The sequence below is a fragment of the Scylla paramamosain genome, chromosome 25, assembly GCF_035594125.1.
Source record: "Scylla paramamosain isolate STU-SP2022 chromosome 25, ASM3559412v1, whole genome shotgun sequence".
NCBI classification, from domain to species: Eukaryota; Metazoa; Arthropoda; class Malacostraca; order Decapoda; family Portunidae; genus Scylla; species Scylla paramamosain.
In genome coordinates, this window is record NC_087175.1 from 4,842,501 (window position 1) to 4,862,500 (window position 20,000).

Here is a 20,000-nt window from a genome sequence, read left to right on the forward strand (position 1 = left end):
CCTTCATCCCTTCCCCTACTCCCTCTCGTTTTCTTTCGCGCGCCCTGTGCGTTCTCTAAATGACTTTTAGGGGGGACTAACCTCTCTCCTGTGTAGGCCTTGGGAGTGTGTCTATACCTGCCACAAAATATGTTGGTAATAAAATGACGCATACTTTAGGTTCCGTTTATAGTCAGCTCCTAAGAAATGTAAACTACACACTCTTGCTGCGGTGGGATTTACAACTTGTTTGCGCTTACAACACTGAATCCATAACTTCTGCGTCGCTACATTTGTCGCAATCTGTGGAAAAGTGTACTTTGTTTCCTTTTGACACAACAAACATGTACCACTGCTGATGTGGCAGGGGGACAAATCTCTCAAAACTGCCAGGGAGGTCAGTGAAAACGGAAAATACACCCACCACACTGCCCCTTAGCTCACAGACACACTAACCCCTCTGTCTGTCGCCTCGAGCCTGTGCCTCCGCTTGACGTGTCCGTGATGCGCGGAGGCGAACGAAATTTCATGTGTGTAAGTCGACCTCAGCATTTTATGTACGCTGCATGGACACTGAGATAGAGTGGTGGTCTTGGGGACGTTCAGTGTTGGGCGTCAGAGTTGAAGCCCCACTAGGTACTTGAATAAAGAATGATTTGTGTGTGTGTGTGTGTGTGTGTGTGTGTGAAGGGGAATGAAGTGTGTTTTGAAGTGTTTTGTATGTGTCTGTGTGCTTTTTTAATATCATGGATGTGTTTTAAGGTGTTTTTAAAGTGTTTTGGTCCTAGTTTTTGGGATATTTTCTACACCACACCCGAACTAAACCAAACCAACCTCTCTCCTCTTCCTCCTCCTGCAGGGTGACTCTGGCGGGCCCCTCCAGTGCAACATGCGGGACGGGCGGTGGTATCTGGCGGGCATCACCTCCTTCGGTTCAGGGTGCGCTAAGCCGGGCTATCCTGATGTGTACACACGCATCACCCACTACCTCCCCTGGCTCAAGCAGCAGATGACGGTGAACAGATGATGACGGTGGTGGCTGTAGTGATGTAATGGTGGTGATAGTGTGTGTGTGTGGTGATGTTAAGTGTGTTTTCGTTGTTTTAGTGAGTAAGTGTGTTGCTAATAAGTGTTTGTAATTTCAGTGTGTTTGTGGTGATTAATAATGATAGTGGTGGTGATTATAGTGATGTGTGTGTGTGTGTGTGTGTGTTTGTTTTAGTGTTTAAGTGTTTGTGTGATGCTTGTAGTGAAAATAATGGTGACGATGTGTGTATGTACGTGTGATTATGTATTGTTTAGCATGGTGAATTCATAGTGAAGATAGTATAGTCAATGTGTTTATGAGTGTTTGTGTGCTTAGTAAGTTTCGTCTAATTTTCGAGTTCAATACTGTTCGTTTCATCTCAAGCTTCGTCTGTGTTGTGAAGCCGCGAGACAGACACACGAAGACAAAGAAAACGTTCCTGGTGCATGGTAAACTTAAAAAGAAAATAAATAAAAAAATAACCTCTCTCCCCACCCCCTCTAGACCTAAACAATCACTAGAATCACAAAAAAAGACATCCTTGAATACTCCTTTAAACTTCCACTGCAGCGAAGCGTTTAAGAATACAATGCACTGTTCCCATCATGCTCTTGCTGAAGGGAGACCAAATTATTCTCGGTACTCACTACAAACTTACCAACATGAGGGGCGCTGGTGACTGCTGAGTGACAGAGTGTGGGGTGTGTCTAGGGACGAGAGGATGACTTGGTTGTGTTGTACGTGAGAAACAGTGAGAAGTCTGGAGGAGTGAGTGAATCTGATTGGCCATTTTTGTGTTAGACTGGCCAAGGGGAAGTGATAGAATAGATAAATAAAATATGGTGCCCTCGTGATGTCTTACGAAGGAGAAAGGAAAGGGAAAAGGGAAGGAGTAGAAATTAAAAGAAAAGTGATATATTTTTTTGCTTTGATGCTTTGAAGAAAAGGAAAACGGATGGAAGGAAAAACGTGGTGTACTCAAAGAAAAGATAAAAGATAAGGAATTTTCGAAAAGACAAAGAAAGGAGTAGAAATTCAGAGAAACGGTGATTTATTTTCCTGTCTTGATGCTCTGGGGAAAAAAGAAAACTGAAGGACAGAGAAACGTAATGTACTGAAAGAAAAGAAAGAGAAAAAAAAACGGAATGAAAAGAAAAATGAGAAATAAAAGAAAAAAAAATAGAACGATAGTAGTAAATTGAAGAGAAGGGTTGATTAATTTACTAGTTTGTTTTTGATATTTGAAGAAAAAGAAAGTGGAAGAAAAATGGGTGAAAATTCATAATGGGAAGGAAAGGTGATATTTTTAATAGAGGAAATTAATATAATAATAAAAAAAAACTTTGAGAAATACGATGGAATGAAAGAAATAAGATATAGATAGTGAGTAAAAAGAAAATAGAAGTAATGGTGGAAAGGAGAGTGTGAGAAAAATAAAGAATGAATAATAAAACAGTAAATAAAGAAACAAATAAGAGTCAAAACAGAAACGATAGAGTGAAATTAAAAAAAGGAACAAGAAAAGAAAAAAACAAACAATGAAAAAGTACACAAAACAATTAAAAGAAAAATATAACAGAATGAAAGAAACGAAACATACTGAAATATATATATATATAAAAAAAAAAAAAAAATACAGCAAAGAAAAAAAAAGACGACAAAACAAAGTGGTGAAAAGTGAAAAGAAAAACAAAGAAAACACAAAATTTAAATTAAACAGTAGGAAAAAGAAATTAACACAGAAAAAAAAAAGGTGTAAAGAAAGAGAGAGAATCATGAGAATCGTTTGTCACCGGCGCAGTTTCACAAGTACGATAATTATATTTTTTTGCACGATACTGCTTTTTATTTTTCCCATTCCAAGGTTAGGTAAAAGTGAGTTAAAGAGAGAGAGAGAGAGAGAGAGAGAGAGAGAGAGAGAGAGAGAGAGAGAGAGAGAGAGAGAGAGAGAGAGAGAGAGAGAGAGAGAGATTCAGCAAGGGAAAATAAAAGAAAAAAAAGTGAGAAACCAATATAAAAACGAAAGGGAAAACAAGGAAATGTTAAAAAATTATGAATAGAAATTATTATTATTATTATTATTATTATTATTATTATTATTATTATTACTCTTCGTCTCTTCTCATACATTCTAATTCCCCGTTCTCCCTATTCTTTTCCTCTTCCTCCTCCTCCTCCTTGTTCCATTTCCATTTCCACTTCATTTCTCTATTTTTTCCTATCCTACTTATTTTTACTCATAATTTCCCCTTTCATTCTCTTCTCGTTCCTCCTTCCCTTCCTCCTCCTCTCCTCCTCCTCCTCCCCTCCTTCCTCCCCTCAATTCACCACACGAGTCACACCTCCACCAGTATCCGCAGCCAGCAAGGTCACCTGGGCACCTTTACCTGAGGGAGTGACAGGTGAGGTGGTGCATTAATTAGTCCACAGGTGTTGTTTTCATCTCACCTGTTTAATATGCGGTGAAGTGAGAAGCAATTACGTATATATATTAAAAGTTTTGTAATGTAGGTCAGTGCTGTGTCTGTCTGTCTGTCTGTCTCTCTCTCTCTCTCTCTCTCTCTCTCTCTCTCTCTCTCTCTCTCTCTCTCTCTCTCTCTCTCTCTCTCATTGTCTAGTGGTAAAATGTTAAGTAAAATATGCAAATACAACAACCAACACTTTTCACCTGCAATTAAGTACCTCTCGTCTGTCTACCTGCCCCTAATTAGTCCAGTGGTCGCTTACCTGCTGTTGTTGTTGTTGTTGTTGTTGTTGTTGTTGTTACTGAGATCGAGTTACCTATATTTTTGTTGATGTTTACTTTTTTTTTACTTCGTTTTGTTATGAAAAATTGGGAATATATTTAAATTTCTGAGTTCTTGAGTTTTTTTTTCTGGGCTTAATTTTTTTTTCGGATATTTTTTTTTATATTTCTTTTATTTTGGATATTATTTATTTTTTTCAGGATTTTATGAATATTTTCTGGTGCTGGTCATATATATATATATATATATATATATATATATATATATATATATATATATATATATATATATATATATATATATATATATATATATATATATATATATATATATATATATATATATATATATATATATATATATATATATATATATATATATATATATATATATATATATATATATATATATATATATATATATATATATATATATATATATATATATATATATATATATATATATATATATTTTTTTTTTTTTTGGGGGGGAGGATTTTTTTAATGTTCTAAATCTAAAAAATCTTTGGATATTACGGCTTTTTCGGAGTTCAAAGTTCTCGACGACAACAACAACAACAACAACAACAACAACAACAATCAGGTCAGAGCAAGAACTATATAATGAGTTAAACCTTAAAAAAAATTAGAGAGATAGGAAGGAAACAACAACAACAACAACAACAACAACAACAACAACAACAACAGCAACAACAACAACAACAATTACGACTACAAGAACAGCAACAACAACAACAACAACTACTACTACTATTTTCACCCGTACAATAGTGCATTACAAAAACAACAACAACAAAAATCTAACGTAGAAAAGGAAACAAACAAACAAATAAACAAACAAAAATGGAAAACAAAAGGAAGGAAAACACAAGAAATAAAAAAGGCAAAAAGAAAAGAAAAATTAAAAGAAATAAATGTAAGAAAATAAAGCACAAATAAGACAATAAAAATCAACGGGACTATAAGGAAAATAATAATGTTAAGTATAAAAAAAAATAAGGAAAAAAAATACGTAAAGGAAACAAGAAGGAAAGAAACAAGAAAATATGTAAGTAAAAAAAAAAAAAAATGGAGAGAAAAATAAAAAGAGAAAGACAAGTGAAGGGAAAAAAACACAAAAGGAAAAAACAGAAATGATAAAAAAACGTAAAGAACTGACAAAAATATGAAGAAAAAAAGGGGAAAACAAATAAAAAAGAGCACAAACAAGGAAAATAAAAACAACAAAACAAAATGAGGTGCACATTCTTATTCAAATTACTCTTGTTTGTTTATTTGTTTCTTGTTTTCTTTTAAGATTCGAAAAAAACAGAAAGAAAAAAAAACGAAAAAAAAATTATACAATAGAAAATACGTCACAAAAAATAACAATAAAAAAATGAAAGAAAAGAAAGAAAAAAGAATAAAAAATAGAAGCTTAAAAAAAAACAACATGACTACATTTTCTAAGCAGGTAACAAAAAAAATTATACAATATCATACAGTGGAAGAGAAAGAAAATAAAAAAATACAAAGTCTACAGAATAATACAACACTGCTACACTAATTTATGATACAGTTATTGTGTGTATATTTTTTAATGTAAATTTTCTACGATTTTTTTAAAGTTATTATAAAAAAAACTGTATATTTACTTATGTACATAACGGGATATGAGAGAGAGAGAGAGAGAGAGAGAGAGAGAGAGAGAGAGAGAGAGAGAGAGAGAGAGAGAGAGAGAGAGAGAGAGAGAGAGAGAGAGAGAGAGAGAGAGAGAGTAGATAAATGTATAGAAGAAATAAAAAGATAGAGAGAAGAAAGAATGAAATAAGAAAAGAAGGAAAGAAAGAAGGAAGAGAGGAAGGAATGATGGAAGGAAGAAAAGAAAGAAGGAAAGAAAGGAGGGAGAGAGCGAGGGAAGAAAGAAAGAAATAAAGAAGGAAAGGAAGGAAGGGAGGGAGAGAGGGAGGGAGGAAAGGTGGGAGGGAGGGAGAGGGAAGAAAGAAAGAAATAAAGAAGGAAAGGAAGGAAGGAAGGAAGGAGGGAAGGAAGGAAGGAAGGGAGGGAGGGAGGGAGGGAGGGAGGGAGGGAGGGAGAGGACGAGGGAGGAAGGAAGGAAGGGAAGGAAGAAAGGAATAAGAATAATGAAAGAAGACAGGAAAGAAGGATGTAATGAAGAAAGAACAGATGGAAGAGAGGAAGGAAGAAAGGGAGAGAGGAAGAAACAAAGAAAGTAAGAAAGCAAAGAGGGAAGGAAGAAAGGAAGAGATAGATTACAAAAGAAAAGTAAATGAAAATGAAAACGAAAAAAAGAACAGAAAAAAAAAATAAAAGAAAGAAAAAAAATGTAAGAAAAATAGAAACAACAAAAATAATAAAAAAAAGAAAAGAAGGTAAGGAAAAAAAAAAGAAAATGAAAGTAAAAATCTAAGATACCTAAAAAAACAAAAGTTACATAATACTACACAGAAAAATTACATTAAATTACAAAAATTACATACATATTACAGAGAATGAAGGAAACAAAAGAAAACCAGTCAAATAATTACAGAAAACAGATCATAAAAATTACAGAGAGAGAGAGAGAGAGAGAGAGAGAGAGAGAGAGAGAGAGAGAGAGAGAGAGAGAGAGAGAGAGAGAGAGAGAATGCAAGTTAATGTCAAGAGAATAAAAATCAAATAAGAGAAACAAAAAGAAAGAAAGAAAGAAAGAAAGGAAGGAAGGAAGGAAGGAAAGACAAAGAAAAAAGAGGAAAGGGAGGAAAAGACATAACTAAAAAAAAAAGAAAAAAGAAAATGGGAACTACACAAAAACACACGAAGAAACTAAGAAAGAAAACGGGATGAAATGAAGGAAAACGAAAACTAAAAATAACATGAAAAATAACACAAATACAGAGTCATTACATATTTAACCTACTGTACTTCACAAATAAAGAAGGTTTCGAATGAGCAGGGACTGTCATTCCATTTCAATCCCTTTCCATCTCGATTCCAGAGCTCCAGACAGTGTTCCATCTCCCCGTTCTCGTACCTGGGGAGAGAAAGCACAAGGAGAACGTAAGGGGAACAAAATAAGAACATAAAAACACAAGAGAAGCTGTAAAAAGCCATCAGGTCTACACGTGGCAGTCCGTCTCTCACACATACACACTAAAAATATTACGTAAGTCATCCATACAAATAACACTCACGCACAGCCCCCAACTTGCCACGTTTTCTATTAACCCCCCCTTGAGAGAGAACGCTCCTGAGGCCCCACGCTAGTCACATTTTTACCCACCAAACTCTGCCTAATTAAACTTCAACAGTCTCTCCTGGTGCTTGTGTTGTGAATTTTGGCGAGGAAAAATAGTGGTAGCTTGTCCTTTTTGTTTACCGAGCGCAGCGCCACCAGGGATGTCCAGGGAACTTTCGATGGGTTGTGAAGTTTAAGGGGAAACTTAGGAAAATCGGGTCTTGTTTTCGTATATTCTCAAGAAGCGATTGATTTATTGGGTTTGTGAGGGTTACGAGAGGTTGGCATATACTTTGGATTCTCATAAATATTTCTTGTAACTGAACATTTTTTTGGGGAGAGGATTTATATACATGAAAAAAAAAAGAAAAAAAAAGAAAAAAACAAGCAATTCCAATGGCTTTATTTTTTACCACTGAGGATGATCACTACTGGCTAAACGACCACTGGAATCGTGAAAACACCCTTGAAAATCACCAATAATGTTCACTGCTATAGATACATTTCAAAGCTTGCTGACGAAAGACACTGGAAAAAAACTGAGAGCACGGTTTTTGATTACGTTAGCGCTCAAAATTGATCTAACCTTTGGTATATTTTATTTTTGTGATTTATTTACTTACTATCATTTTCTTTCCATTAATATTAAGTCCTTTCATCTGCTGAAAATCTAGTAAAAATGAACAAATAAATATAAATAAATAAAAAAAAAGCTGACAATTCAATGATTTTTAGCTGGTTAGGGGGAACACACACACACACACACACACACACACACACACACACACACCAAAAATAAATAAGTAATCTAAGGAATATATAAATAAATTGACTAATAGACAAGTTAATTAATAAGTACATAAATAAAGGATGACAGAAAGAAAGAACCTTAAGAAAGACGTAAAGAAAGAATGAAAAAAAAAAAAAAAAAAATAAATGAACAGAAAAAAAAGAAAGGTTAAAAAATTACGTAAAGAAACAAATAAAGAATGAAACAAAAGAAATGAATAAAAAAGATAAATTCATAAATATACAAAAAAAAAAAAAAAACTTGAAACTGGAATAAGATACACCTATGGAAAATAATAATAATAATAATAATAATAATAATAATAATAATAATAATAATAATAATAATAATAAAAACAGCAACAGCGCCACGCACACTCAAGCCTACCAACACCACCACACAAACCCAAGCCTACCAACACCACCACACAAACCCAAGCCTACCAACACCACCACACAAACCCAAGCCTACCAACACCACCACACAAACCCAAGCCTACCAACACCACCACACAAACCCAAGCCTACCAACAGCGTCGTAAAAACTCGCGTGGTTCAAGACTCACTGGAAATTGTTCGGCTCCCCGGCGTTCCAGTTGGTGTAGGTAACTGGCTGGCCGTTTGACATCCAGAAGAAGCTGCCCTCCTCCCCCTGGTCAGTCCCGGAGGTCCAGAAGTGCTCGTGGCCTAACCCTGGGGGCGCGAGGCTTGAGGTTACTCGGGGGTATTGGCGGGTATAAGGGGGTACTCAGGGGGGAACTAGGGGGGTAATGGTGTATTGGGCGAGGGAATGATTGGTGATTGGCTGACTAGGTGATTGACTCTCTCTCTCTCTCTCTCTCTCTCTCTCTCTCTCTCTCTCTCTCTCTCTAAGTAATATTAAGTAAAGTCATATTATAATTTGAATACTTAAGAAATGCAAACAAAAATATTGATTTATATACAAAAAAAAAAAAAAAAAAAAAAAGGAAATAACTGCACTTTACAAATTGAGACACACAAACAAACACACAGCCACACAAACAAACAACAGGAGCACACGTTACCTGAATTGAGTCTGAAAAAAATTCTGGTTCTTTAAGATTCTAAACTAAAAAAAGAAAAAAAAAAGAAAATGAGTGAATAAATGAATGAGTGAATGAGTAAATATACAAATAAACGATAACTTAATCTTATTCCTAATTTCTCAGTAAAAAAAAATAAATAAAATAAAATAAAATAAAATAAAATAAAAATGATAAATAAATAAATAAAAAATCTTAAGTTTGGGATTATTTAAACTTTTTTTTGTCTTTAGATTTTTTGTTCCTTAACTTTATATATATTTTTTCTTTATTTCAACTATTTATCTCTGTTACTATTTAAACTACGACAACTTGTACCAGCCGGAGTGTTTACATCACTACAACCACTACTACTACTGACACTACCAGCAGAACCACCATTACTATTATATTAGTTTTTAGTCCTTGAGAAATTTTAAATGAGCTTGGTAACCTTAACTTCCAAAATTATACTGAAAAAAAGTAAATGAATAAGTAAATAAACTGGTATATAAATAAATAAATAAATAAATAAAACTAATCAATATACAAACTAAAATACGTGACATATATATATTTTCTAATCTTCCAAAATTTAAGTTGGAATATATATACAAATAAACACATAAATAAATAAATAAATAAATAAATAAATAAATAAATAAAAGAGGTAATCAATGCAAAAAATTATAACACATAATACAAATAATTTTCCTGATCTAATTACGTTTTTTTTTATCTTTATTATTTTTTTCATTAAGCTTTTTTTCAGAAACAGAAAATAAAATAAATCAATAAAAAAGTAACCATTCTAGAAAGTAAAACACACAATACATACAATTTTTCTTATCTAATAACATGTTTTTTTTTCCTTAATTTTTTTTTATTTACCAATTTTTCAACACAGCAAGATTTTTTTTTTAATAGAGCAAGAATATGGAATCCTTACCGATCCTACAAAAAACACCTCAAGGAGTCCTACAAAGTCCTATAAAGAGTCCTACAGACCTACAGTCCTACAGAGTCCTACAAAAGTCCTACAGAGAGCCCTACAGGAGTCCTGCAGAGTCCTATATGGTCTTAGAGTCCTACAGGGTCCTACAGAGATCTACAAGATCCTACAGAGTCCTACAAGGTCCTACAGAGATCCCTACCGAGACCTACAGGATCCTACAGTCCTACAGGGTCCTATAGAGTCCTACATAGTCCTACAGAGTCCTACAGGATCCTACAGAATCCTACAGAGAGTCCTACAGGGTTCTACAGTCCTACAGACAATCCTACAGAGAATCCTACAGTCTTACATAGTCCTACAGGGTCCTACATAGAATCCTACAGGGTCCTACAGAGTCCTACAGGATCCTACAGAGTTCTACAGGGTCCTACAGTCCTACAGACAATCCTACAGAATTCTACAGTCTTACATAGAATCCTACAGGGTCCTACAGAGTCCCTACAGGGTCCTACAGAGAGTTCTACAGGGTCCTACACAGAATCCTAGAGTCCTACAGAGAATCCTACAGGGCCCTACGGAGAGTCCTACAGGGTCCTACACAGAATCTTACAGAGTCCTACAGAGAGTTCTACAGGGTCCTACAGAGTCCTACAGTATCCTATAAAGAGTCCTACAGAGTCCTGCAGAGTCGTATCCTACAGAGGAGCTTACCGGCTTCCTTTATATAGTTCTCAATCCTCGTGTTCTCTCTCAGACTTTCAATAGACGCTAGGTGCATCCCGTGGAAGCGACAGTACTGCAGCGCCTTGTACCAATTGGCCTGTAAGTTGGCAACCATGCGCCCGTTAGCATTCCCCTCCACCAATCACAGCCTTCCGTCCCCGCCCCGCTCCGCCCGCCTCCCTCCACCGGCCAATCATCGCCTCGTTTTCTTTACTCAGTTGCCAGATTCAGATAAGGTTGATTTTTTATTTTATTTTATTAATTTTTTGTTTACTTTTTATTTAGTGTTATTTTTTATTATAATTTTTATTTATTTAGTTATTTTTAAAACTTGTAGACCTGATTTGTTTATTTATTGATTAGCTTCATTTCTCTATTTTTATCTATGTCTATTTATTTTATTATTACTTTTTTTTTTTTTTTCATTAGCGATGATCGTTTAGGTGGAGGAAGGCAGTTGCATAAAGGAGGGAAGCAGGAAGGAAGGAGGGAAGGGAGAAGGAAAGAGAGGACAATGCACTAACTCACATGGAAGGTTTGAGATAAAAAGGAAAGGAAGAAGAAGAAAAAAAAAAAGAGTGAATGAAGTGAATTATTTTTGAGTGAATGGATGAATCAGTGGATTTATATTTATTGATTTGTTTATATTCATTCATTTATTGCTAACTGATTTATTTGTTTAGTTTAATGTTACTTTTAGTTTTCTCTATTAATGTGCGTCTGTTTCATGCACGTGTGTGTGTGTGTGTGTGTGTGTGTGTGTGTGTGTGTGTGTGTGTGTGTGTGTGTGTGTGTGTGTGTGTGTGTGTGTGTGTGTTTCAGTCAAGCCCTTTTCTGTTCTTAAATGACCAAGGGCTGGAGTTAAAGCGTCTAAAAGGTCAGGAAGGTCAAGGTCAGGTTTAGGTCAAGCGAAGTCATGCAAGGTTAAGTCAGGTCAGGCAGAGCAGACTAATAGTGACCTTCATTCTATCACTAACACGTTTTCCAGATTGTGACTCTTGGCAACGCTGTGTTTGTTTACGTGAGAACTGGCACCGCTGTGATTGTTTACGCGTGGACTATATGTAAAAAGTACAAAATTAGTTAAAACTCTTTTTTTTTCATTATACAGTATAAACAATAAATTCCATTCATATTACAGTATGCCATTTAAACTATTCTAACTTACACCATTAAAAAAATTAAACACTATTCATAAAACGATCACTATTTTTTTGTTATCTCAGCTAATTATATGATTTACAACACTATTGAAATAAGAAAAATTTAACTACAAAGCAAACACTGAAAAAAAAAAAAAATCTCAAATCACCGAAAAAAAAAAAAAAAAAAAAAAAAAAAACTCACTTAATTTAATTCTAGTCAAAGTCTTAATGTAAACAAACACAAAGGTGCCAAACCTCACACGTCCGCCGCGCCGCCATGTCAGGTCCGGCAACAGTGCACGTCCTGTCTGGTCCATGAAAGTGTTATAGTCTCAGTTAAGGGCGACATGCAGCGCTAAACATGAGGAAATGGCCATTCTCTGTACACTATGTCCACAACAGACGATAAAAAAAGCAAGTAGGTTGTATATCATAAGCTTCTCTCGGCTTCATGCGTACGTACGACACTTTATGCACGCGTACGATAGTGTCTTTCCGTTATTTACTACACCAATATTCAGGGGTTTTCTTTCCTCTAATTACTTCATCAATTTTCAAGTTTTCCTTCTTTTTCTATTCATCACAACAATATACGTTATCTATTATGCTTTACTACTTTTTTTTTTTTCATATATACGTGCATTGTCTTCCGAAGCACGACAATTTTTTTGCATGAGTACGATAGTTTGACGACAGTTTTCTTAACGTCCTCCCAAGCAAATTAGATCTTTTTTGAGTCAAACGTGTTATGTAAAAGTTAAATGTAATGAAAAAAGTTGACGATATTTTGTCTCTTTACTAAAATAAAATAAATAAATAAATAAATAAAAAAGTATATATATTAAAATTTCGAAACATGCATTAAAGATTTTTTTATTTCCAGGATCGAGCGTAAAATATAAAAGTTAAGTTGGTATTATAATGCACTGGATCAGACAGTTTATCTCTTTACAAAAAAAAAAAAAAAAAGAAAGAAAACAACACATATATTCTTAATTTCAAGCACGCATGAAATTATTTATTTATTTGATTTATTAATTTATTTTTTTTCAGAACCGAACGTGCTATCTAAAATTAAAATATATACAATAATGTTAGATATCTGTGTTAAAATTATTCCTTTTCTCTCCTCACACACAAAAAAAAAAAAAAAAAATAACAAATAAACAAATAAAATAAATAAATCATGATAAACAAATATTCTAATTCAATGTACAATAATTTTTGAATTGTACGATACTAGTATTCAAAACGTAAGCGAATACTGTCATGATTATTTCACTCAGAGGTGGAAATATGGAAGCGGTGACAGAAAACGGGGGGAAAAAATAGAAAACTGGATTAGAAGTTAGGCACATTTCTTCTTTATTATTATAATTATTATTACTATTATTATTATTGTTATTATTATTATTTATCTCATTCTCTTTTATTATTTTATTTCATTCCTTATCTTGGCTTATCAGTTAATTTCTATTCCATCTCCTTTTTTCTTTCTTATTTTCTCGTATTAGTTTATATTTATATCACAGTCTTTTTTCCAACTTATTTTCACTTACTGATTAATTTTTATATAATTGTCAAATTTTTTTTTTCGTTTTCCCTTCTTATTTTCACTTACTGGTTCATTTTCATTTCATTTTCTCTTATTTTTGTTTTCGTTACCTTTGCGTACTGGTTAATTTTGATCTTATTCTTCTATTCATATTTTGTTTTCTTCCTTATCTTCACTTACTAGTTATATAATTTTCATCTTAATAATATCAAAACCAAACTGGCTTTCCTTCGTTCAAAGTCGCTATACAATATTCTGGTAATTATACATATTACCATCAGTGCACGTACAATAATTTCTGAAGTGTACGATAGTCATGTCTATTTCAAACAGTACAATAATTTCTGGAACGTACGATGGTCATGTATATTTCAAACTTAAAAAGACATACTGTTATTACTATTATCATTCTGCTCAGAGGTGATGATGAAGAGAAAAGATGATGAAGAAAAAAAAAAAACGCCATAAAATCCATTAACATCGAGTCATTAATCTCTCGGCAAAAAAAAAAAAAAGAAAAAAGAAAAAAAATGTTTATAAGAAAGAGAAGTTTGTTAATTTATCATAGGAGTGATTATGAAAGCTGACCAAAACAGTAGGCTGGTGAGAGAAAATGTTGAGGAAATAGTGAAAAAAAAGAAGAAAAAAAAAGAGAAAAAGTGACATTGATAAGTAAGATTGAACGGAAAAGTTTTTGAGTTGTGAAATGAAAAAAAAATAGATAAATAAAAAAAGGAAAAATATATCATAAATTTTTGAAAGGATTCAAAAGAGAGAGAGAGAGAGAGAGAGAGAGAGAGAGGAGGAGAGAGAGAGAGAGAGAGAGAGAGAGAGAGAGAGAGAGAGAGAGAGAGAGAGAGAGAGAGAGAGAGGAGAGAGAGAGAGAGAGAGAGAGAGAGAGAGAGAGAGAGAGAGGGCAGGACTTAAAACATGGAAAGAAAGAAAGAAAGAAAGAAAGAAAGAAAGAAAGAAAGAAAGAAAGCAGAAAGGAAAAGAAAGAAAAAATTAAAATGAATACCTTTGTAACATTGAAGGAATAAAAGTAAAAATAAGAATAAAAGACGGAAAAATGAGAAACAGAAGATGAGGAATAAAGCAAAGAATAGAAAAAGAAGGGAAAGATAAAAAAAGAAAGAAGAATAAATATAACACTAGTTTTAGATGGACTTAAATAAATAAATAAATAAATAAATAAATAAATAAAAGCAGGAAGGAAAGAAGAGAAAGAGAAAAGAAAGCCATAAATTAAAGAGAGAAGGAATAGAAAAAAAGAAAGAATAATAAAGAAAGAAAGAAAGAATAATAAAGAAAGAAAGAAAGAATAATAAAGAAAGAAAGAGTAATCATAAAACCTTCGATAGATTAAAGAAAGGAGAAGAAACTAAAGAAGTGGATGAATAGAGAGAAAGGAAAAAAAAAGAGAAAAAAAAAATATAAATGAAAACATGCAAAGGAAAACATGCACATATATGTCACACACACACACACACACACACACACACACACACACACACACACACACACACACACACACACACATGGGGGAGAGTTAGTATGTATGTATGTACTTATGCATATGTACAGGTAAGCAGGCAGTCAGGTAACCACATGCTAATTAACCCCTTGGGTACTAATTTACTGAAGAAGAAAACGACGAGAGAGAAAACGAACGGCACGAGAACACAAACTAAAGAAAAAAATAAATAAAACCACAAAGAAGTCAAAGGAATAATAAAAAAATAAACAAAATAAACAAATAAATAAATATAAATAAATAAAAATACCCCAAAATAATAAAAAATAAATTAATGAATGAATAAATAAAAAAAAGAAGAAAAAACTGATAAATAAACAAATGAAAATATATAAACATCGCTATTTGATCGAATGAATGTATGAATCAATAAATGAACAAAGAAACAGATGAATAAATAAACAAATGAATAAATGAATTGATGAGCAAGATATTGTTTCGTCCAAATATTAAACTTCTTTCCTTCATTTCTTCTTCCTTCTTCTTCTTCTTCTTCCTCTACTTTTCCTCTTCTTTAATCATGGAGGGGAAACCTGGGAGGAGGAGGAGGAGGAGAAGGAGGAGGAAAGATAATCCTAAAAGAAGAATAGAGAAGAGGATCAGGGACGTTATAAAGAGGATCAGAAGGGGATTCAAACCTATATAAGTGAAAGAAAAAGAAAATAAAAAAAAGAGAATCAGAAAACCCACATGACCCGGGAAGATACAAGAGAGGATCAGGAGACGGATTCGAATCTCCAAAAGAAAAGGAAGCAAAAAGATCGATCGGGAGAGAGGATTGAGCGAGAGAGAGAGAGAGAGAGAGAGAGAGAGAGAGAGAGAGAGAGAGAGAGAGAGAGAGAGAGAGAGAGAGAGAGAGAGAGAGAGAGAGAGAGAGAGAGAGAGAGAGAGAGAGAGAATTCTAACGTATTTGCCTTGGAGAAGAATAAGGAAGAGAATCAGAGTGAAAATAAAGGGGATCAGATAAAAAATTCGAACCTACAAAAGAAAAAAGAAAAAATGTAAAGGATCGAGAGAGAGAGAGAGAGAGAGAGAGAGAGAGAGAGAGAGAGAGAGAGAGAGAGAGAGAGAGAGAGAGAGAGAGAGAGAGAGAGAGAGAGAGAGAGAGAGAGAATCAAAACCACCATCACTAGGAGAATAAGAAAGAGGATCAGGATGAAAATAGAAGGGATTGAGAAGAAGAAAGAATAATTTTATAGGATCAAGAGAGAAAATTCAAACATCTACGAGTGAGAGAAGCTTAAGAAGGAAAATTAGTGTTAAAATAAAAGGAACTGGAAAAAAAAATAAAAGGAGGAATAATTTAGAGGATCAAGAGATGAAATCCAAACCCTTTATGCCAAGAAGATCAAAAGGAATCTGGGTGAAAATAAAAGAGATCAGGAAGGGAATCCGAATCTACAAAAGGAGAAAAAGAAAAAAATAAAGAAACAGAGATTAAATCAAAACCCTATGAGTGAGTAACAGAAGCACAGGAAACGAGGAAACAAATAGATCAAGAGAAAAAGGAAAAATATAGATGATCGAGGATGAATTTCAAACATCTATGAATAAGAGAAGCTGAAGAAAGAGGATCAAGATGAATACAAAGAGGATCAGAAAGGGGGATCCAAACCTCTATCTTGTATATGTTGCTCCAGAAATCGGTTCTCTCTCTCGGTCTCCACGCCAGCTAAGTGCATGCCGTGGAACCGACAGTATTGGGACGCCCTGTACCAGTTTGCCTGCAAGGGCGTGAGGGCGTGAGGATGGCATGAGGTGAGGTCAGGTGAGGTGAGGTCAGGTGTGTGTGTGTGTGTGTGTGTATGTGTGTGTGTGAGGCAGATGTGCGAGGGAAACGTGAGGGAGGAAAGATGAGGAAACTTATAGAAAGAGAAGAGGAGAGGGGGAGAAAAAGTGACAGGAAGAAAAGGGAGAGGAAAAAAGTGAGGTAGGAAATATGAGGATGATTATAGAAAGGGAAGAGAAGAGGGGAAAAATAAATACGAGAAAACAGGCGAGAGGAAAAAAGTAGGGGAGGAAAGATGCAGAAAATAAATGACAGAAGCAGAATTGAAAGGGGGAAAAGAAAAAAGATGAGAGAAGGATAAGGAAAAATAACAGAAAAAAAAAAGATTCACGAGGAAAAAAAGGAGTGAGGAAATAGGCGAGAAAGAAAAGGTAAGAGAAAAAAGACGAAAACAACAAATAAGAGAGAGAGAGAGAGAGAGAGAGAGAGAGAGAGAGAGAGAGAGAGAGAGAGAGAGAGAGAGAGAGAGAGAGAGAGAGAGAGGAAGCGGAAGAAGTACCATTAATCAATTCCACATACAATAGCTTTAACCTCTCTCTCTCTCTCTCTCTCTCTCTCTCTCTCTCTCTCTCTCTCTCTCTCTCTCTCTCTCTGGACGCATCAGTAGATATTAAAGTTATTAATTTAATGAAAAAACTATCTTTTTTTTTTTTTTTTTGACTGAAGTTTGTCAATCGTTGTTGAAACACACACACACACACACACACACACACACACACACACACACACACACACACACACACACACACATTTCTAATAAGAATCCTAAGTTATAGATTACAGGAAGTTTGTTATTGTTGTTGTTGTTGTTGTTGTTGTTGTTGTTTTGGTGGTGGTGGTTGTGGTGATGGTGGTGGTAGTGCTACTATTATTACTAGTTATTATTATTACTACTACTATTATTGAAGTAGAAGTGATGGTGGTGGTGATGGTGGTAGTCGTAATGGTGACTATTGATCTGGCAATGGTGGTGGTGGTGGTGGTAGTAGTAATAATAAAGAAAAAAAAACAAGAACAATAACAAATTCACACACAACAAAACAAAACAAAGACAAACAAAGACAAACAAAACCAATCCAACAAATTAGAGCAAAAAACGAACGAAATAAAATAATAAAACAATAGAAAACGAAAGCAACACAAAAAAGAGAGAAAAAAAGAAAGTCGGATTCGAAACAAGAGTCGAGCCAATGAGAGAGAGAGAGAGAGAGAGAGAGAGAGAGAGAGAGAGAGAGAGAGAGAGAGAGAGAGAGAGAGAGAGAGAGAGAGAGAGAGAGAGAGAGTCGACCCAATGATGAATGTAATGAATGACAGACTCCCTAATGAAGAAAAAATGAAAAAAAGAGAAAAAAACAAGGAAGGAAAGATGAGAGGGAAAGAATAATGAAGGAGGAAAAGGAAGATTAAGAAAAATTGATAAAGGAAAGGAGGAAAGAAAAAAAAATGGTAAGGAATTAAAAAAACAAGGCGGTGAAATGAAGGAGGAGGAGGAGGAGGAGGAGGAGGAGGAGGAGGAATACAAAGGAATACAAAGGAATACAAAGGAATACAAAGGAAAGCCAAACAGCAACAGACCTTTTGGTCCTTGCAAGGCTGTTTGGTAACTACTTCTAACTAGCTACAGTGAAGAGAGACAGGACAGCATAGCAGAAGGCTCCTCCCCACCCACCACTCCCTCCAGCTTGCGCTGGCATGGAAATAGTTGGGAAAAGTACCATGCAGTATGGAAAAACTGACATGGAAATTTTCATAGGAAAGGATGAAAGGAAGTTCTACTATTCACCCTACGGTGAACTCTATACGCCTATCTGAAAGTTAATACAAGTTATATTAAAACTGTTGAATAAGAGTTTAAATAGTGAATTTAGTAATTATTCGGACAAGAAGAGAGCTTGTTGGGGATTTGCTTTTAAATATTTGTCTATTTTATTTTTGAATGATTCAATAGTATTGCTGTTTACAATTTCGGCAGGAAGTTTATTCCATATATTTACTATACGATTAAAGAAGAAATGTTTGGCCTCGTGGGATTTAAAACGTTTGGGTATAATCTTGAATCCATTATTTCTTGTTAGGTTAGAATGATCAATGGTAAAATAATTATGAGGAGGAGGAGGAGGAGGAGGAGGAGGAGGAGGAGGAGGAGGAGGAGGGCCAAGAAAAATAGAAGATAGAAAAAATGTAGAAACAAATGATGGAGATAAATAAAAACATAATGAAGAAGAATAAACATAAGTAAAGAAGAAGAAGAAGAAGAAGAAGAAGATAATAATAACTGTAATGGTGATAAAAATGTCGAAAAATAAAATAAATACGATAAAAGAAATCAAATGAAGAAATGGATATAAGTAAAACATAAAAATTCTTGAAAGAAAAAATATATTTATGTTTTTCTTTTTAATCTTTACGAGAATAAAATGAAAAATGAAAAAAAAAAAGAAAACGAAAACAAGCACATGAATTATTTTGCTTTGTCAAACGTTACTTAACCTCTCTCTCTCTAATGTCAAAAAATACAGAAAAATACATTAAATAAAGAAGAATATTCACATTTCGGCTTGTATACTTTCTTTGTTATTAACAGATAAAATAAATAAATAAATAAGCGCCAACAATAAATAAAATAAATAAAATCGTCATGCACATTGCGAAATTCTTGTCAAACATTAATTACTCTCTCTCTCTCTCTCTCTCTCTCTCTCTCTCTCTCTCTCTCTCTTTTGTATTCTTGGAAAAGCAACAAAACGAAATTAAATACACGGATATTTAATGTAGAAATTATCTTCGGCAATACTAAAACTATTCCTATTTATTATTATTATCATTTTTTTTTTTGTCTCATTTTTTTCTTTCTTTTCATCACTCAGGAAGTTGAGTCAAAATGAATGGTTGTCAAAATAAATAAATAAATAAATAAATAAATAAACAAAATAAAATAAAAGTAAAAGTAAAAAATCATGTATAGTTTGTTGTATTGTGAATGATAAAAGAAAAGAAAAACAATGTCTAGTATAGTCTGTCGTAACGTCACTTCCGTTTTCTATGCAGACGTGAAGGTGTGAGATTAAAAAAAAGAAAAAAAGAAAAAAAGAACTTCATATTTTTTTTTCTATAAATAATACATATACCAAATATAAAAAAAGAGTAACAAGAAAAAATACGTATAGGTTGTTGTATTGTGAAAGATAAAAATAAAAGAAAAAAATATTGTTTGTCGTAATGTGACTTTCATTTTCTATGTAAGGTCGTGACAGTGAGTTTGAGTTATTATTTCTTTTGTTTTATTTTTCCATCAATCTAGAAACGCTGAACAGATTGATTGTTGCAAAAAAAAAAGAAAAAAAAAGAAAAATAGATTGACTTGTAAAAAAGATTAAAAAAATACAGTAGTTTGTTATTGTAATGTGAGATTCGTTATGGAAAAAAAAATGTAAATAAAAATTGAAATCGTTGAGCTAAAATAGAAGAAAAAGAAGT

General features: G+C 33.7%; 2 protein-coding genes across 4 annotated transcripts in view; one reads left to right on the forward strand and one right to left on the reverse strand.

Moving 5' to 3' along the window:
- Positions 1-2,619, forward strand: part of LOC135113146 (venom protease-like) — a 15,383-nt gene extending 12,764 nt beyond the window's left edge. The window contains exon 6 of the mRNA XM_064028220.1: positions 839-2,619. Within this exon, the coding sequence (XP_063884290.1) occupies positions 839-1,006 (168 nt within the window). The 3' untranslated portion in view covers positions 1,007-2,619. The remainder of the gene's footprint in view (positions 1-838) is intronic.
- A 570-nt stretch (positions 2,620-3,189) lies between these two features.
- The window catches only part of LOC135113148 (low affinity immunoglobulin epsilon Fc receptor-like), a 49,809-nt gene continuing 32,998 nt past the window's right edge, over positions 3,190-20,000 (reverse strand). The window contains exons 4-7 of one of the 3 annotated variants that reach the window (XM_064028223.1): positions 16,350-16,458; positions 8,346-8,472; positions 6,673-6,786; positions 3,190-3,393 (exon numbers count right to left, since the gene is read on the reverse strand). In XM_064028223.1, coding sequence (XP_063884293.1) covers positions 3,390-3,393; positions 6,673-6,786; positions 8,346-8,472; positions 16,350-16,458 — 354 coding nt within the window. In that variant the 3' untranslated portion in view covers positions 3,190-3,389. Of the gene's footprint in view, positions 3,394-5,445; positions 6,787-8,345; positions 8,473-10,488; positions 10,598-16,349; positions 16,459-20,000 lie in introns of those variants that run through there. The other 2 variants (XM_064028222.1, XM_064028221.1) reach the window with 2 other exon arrangements.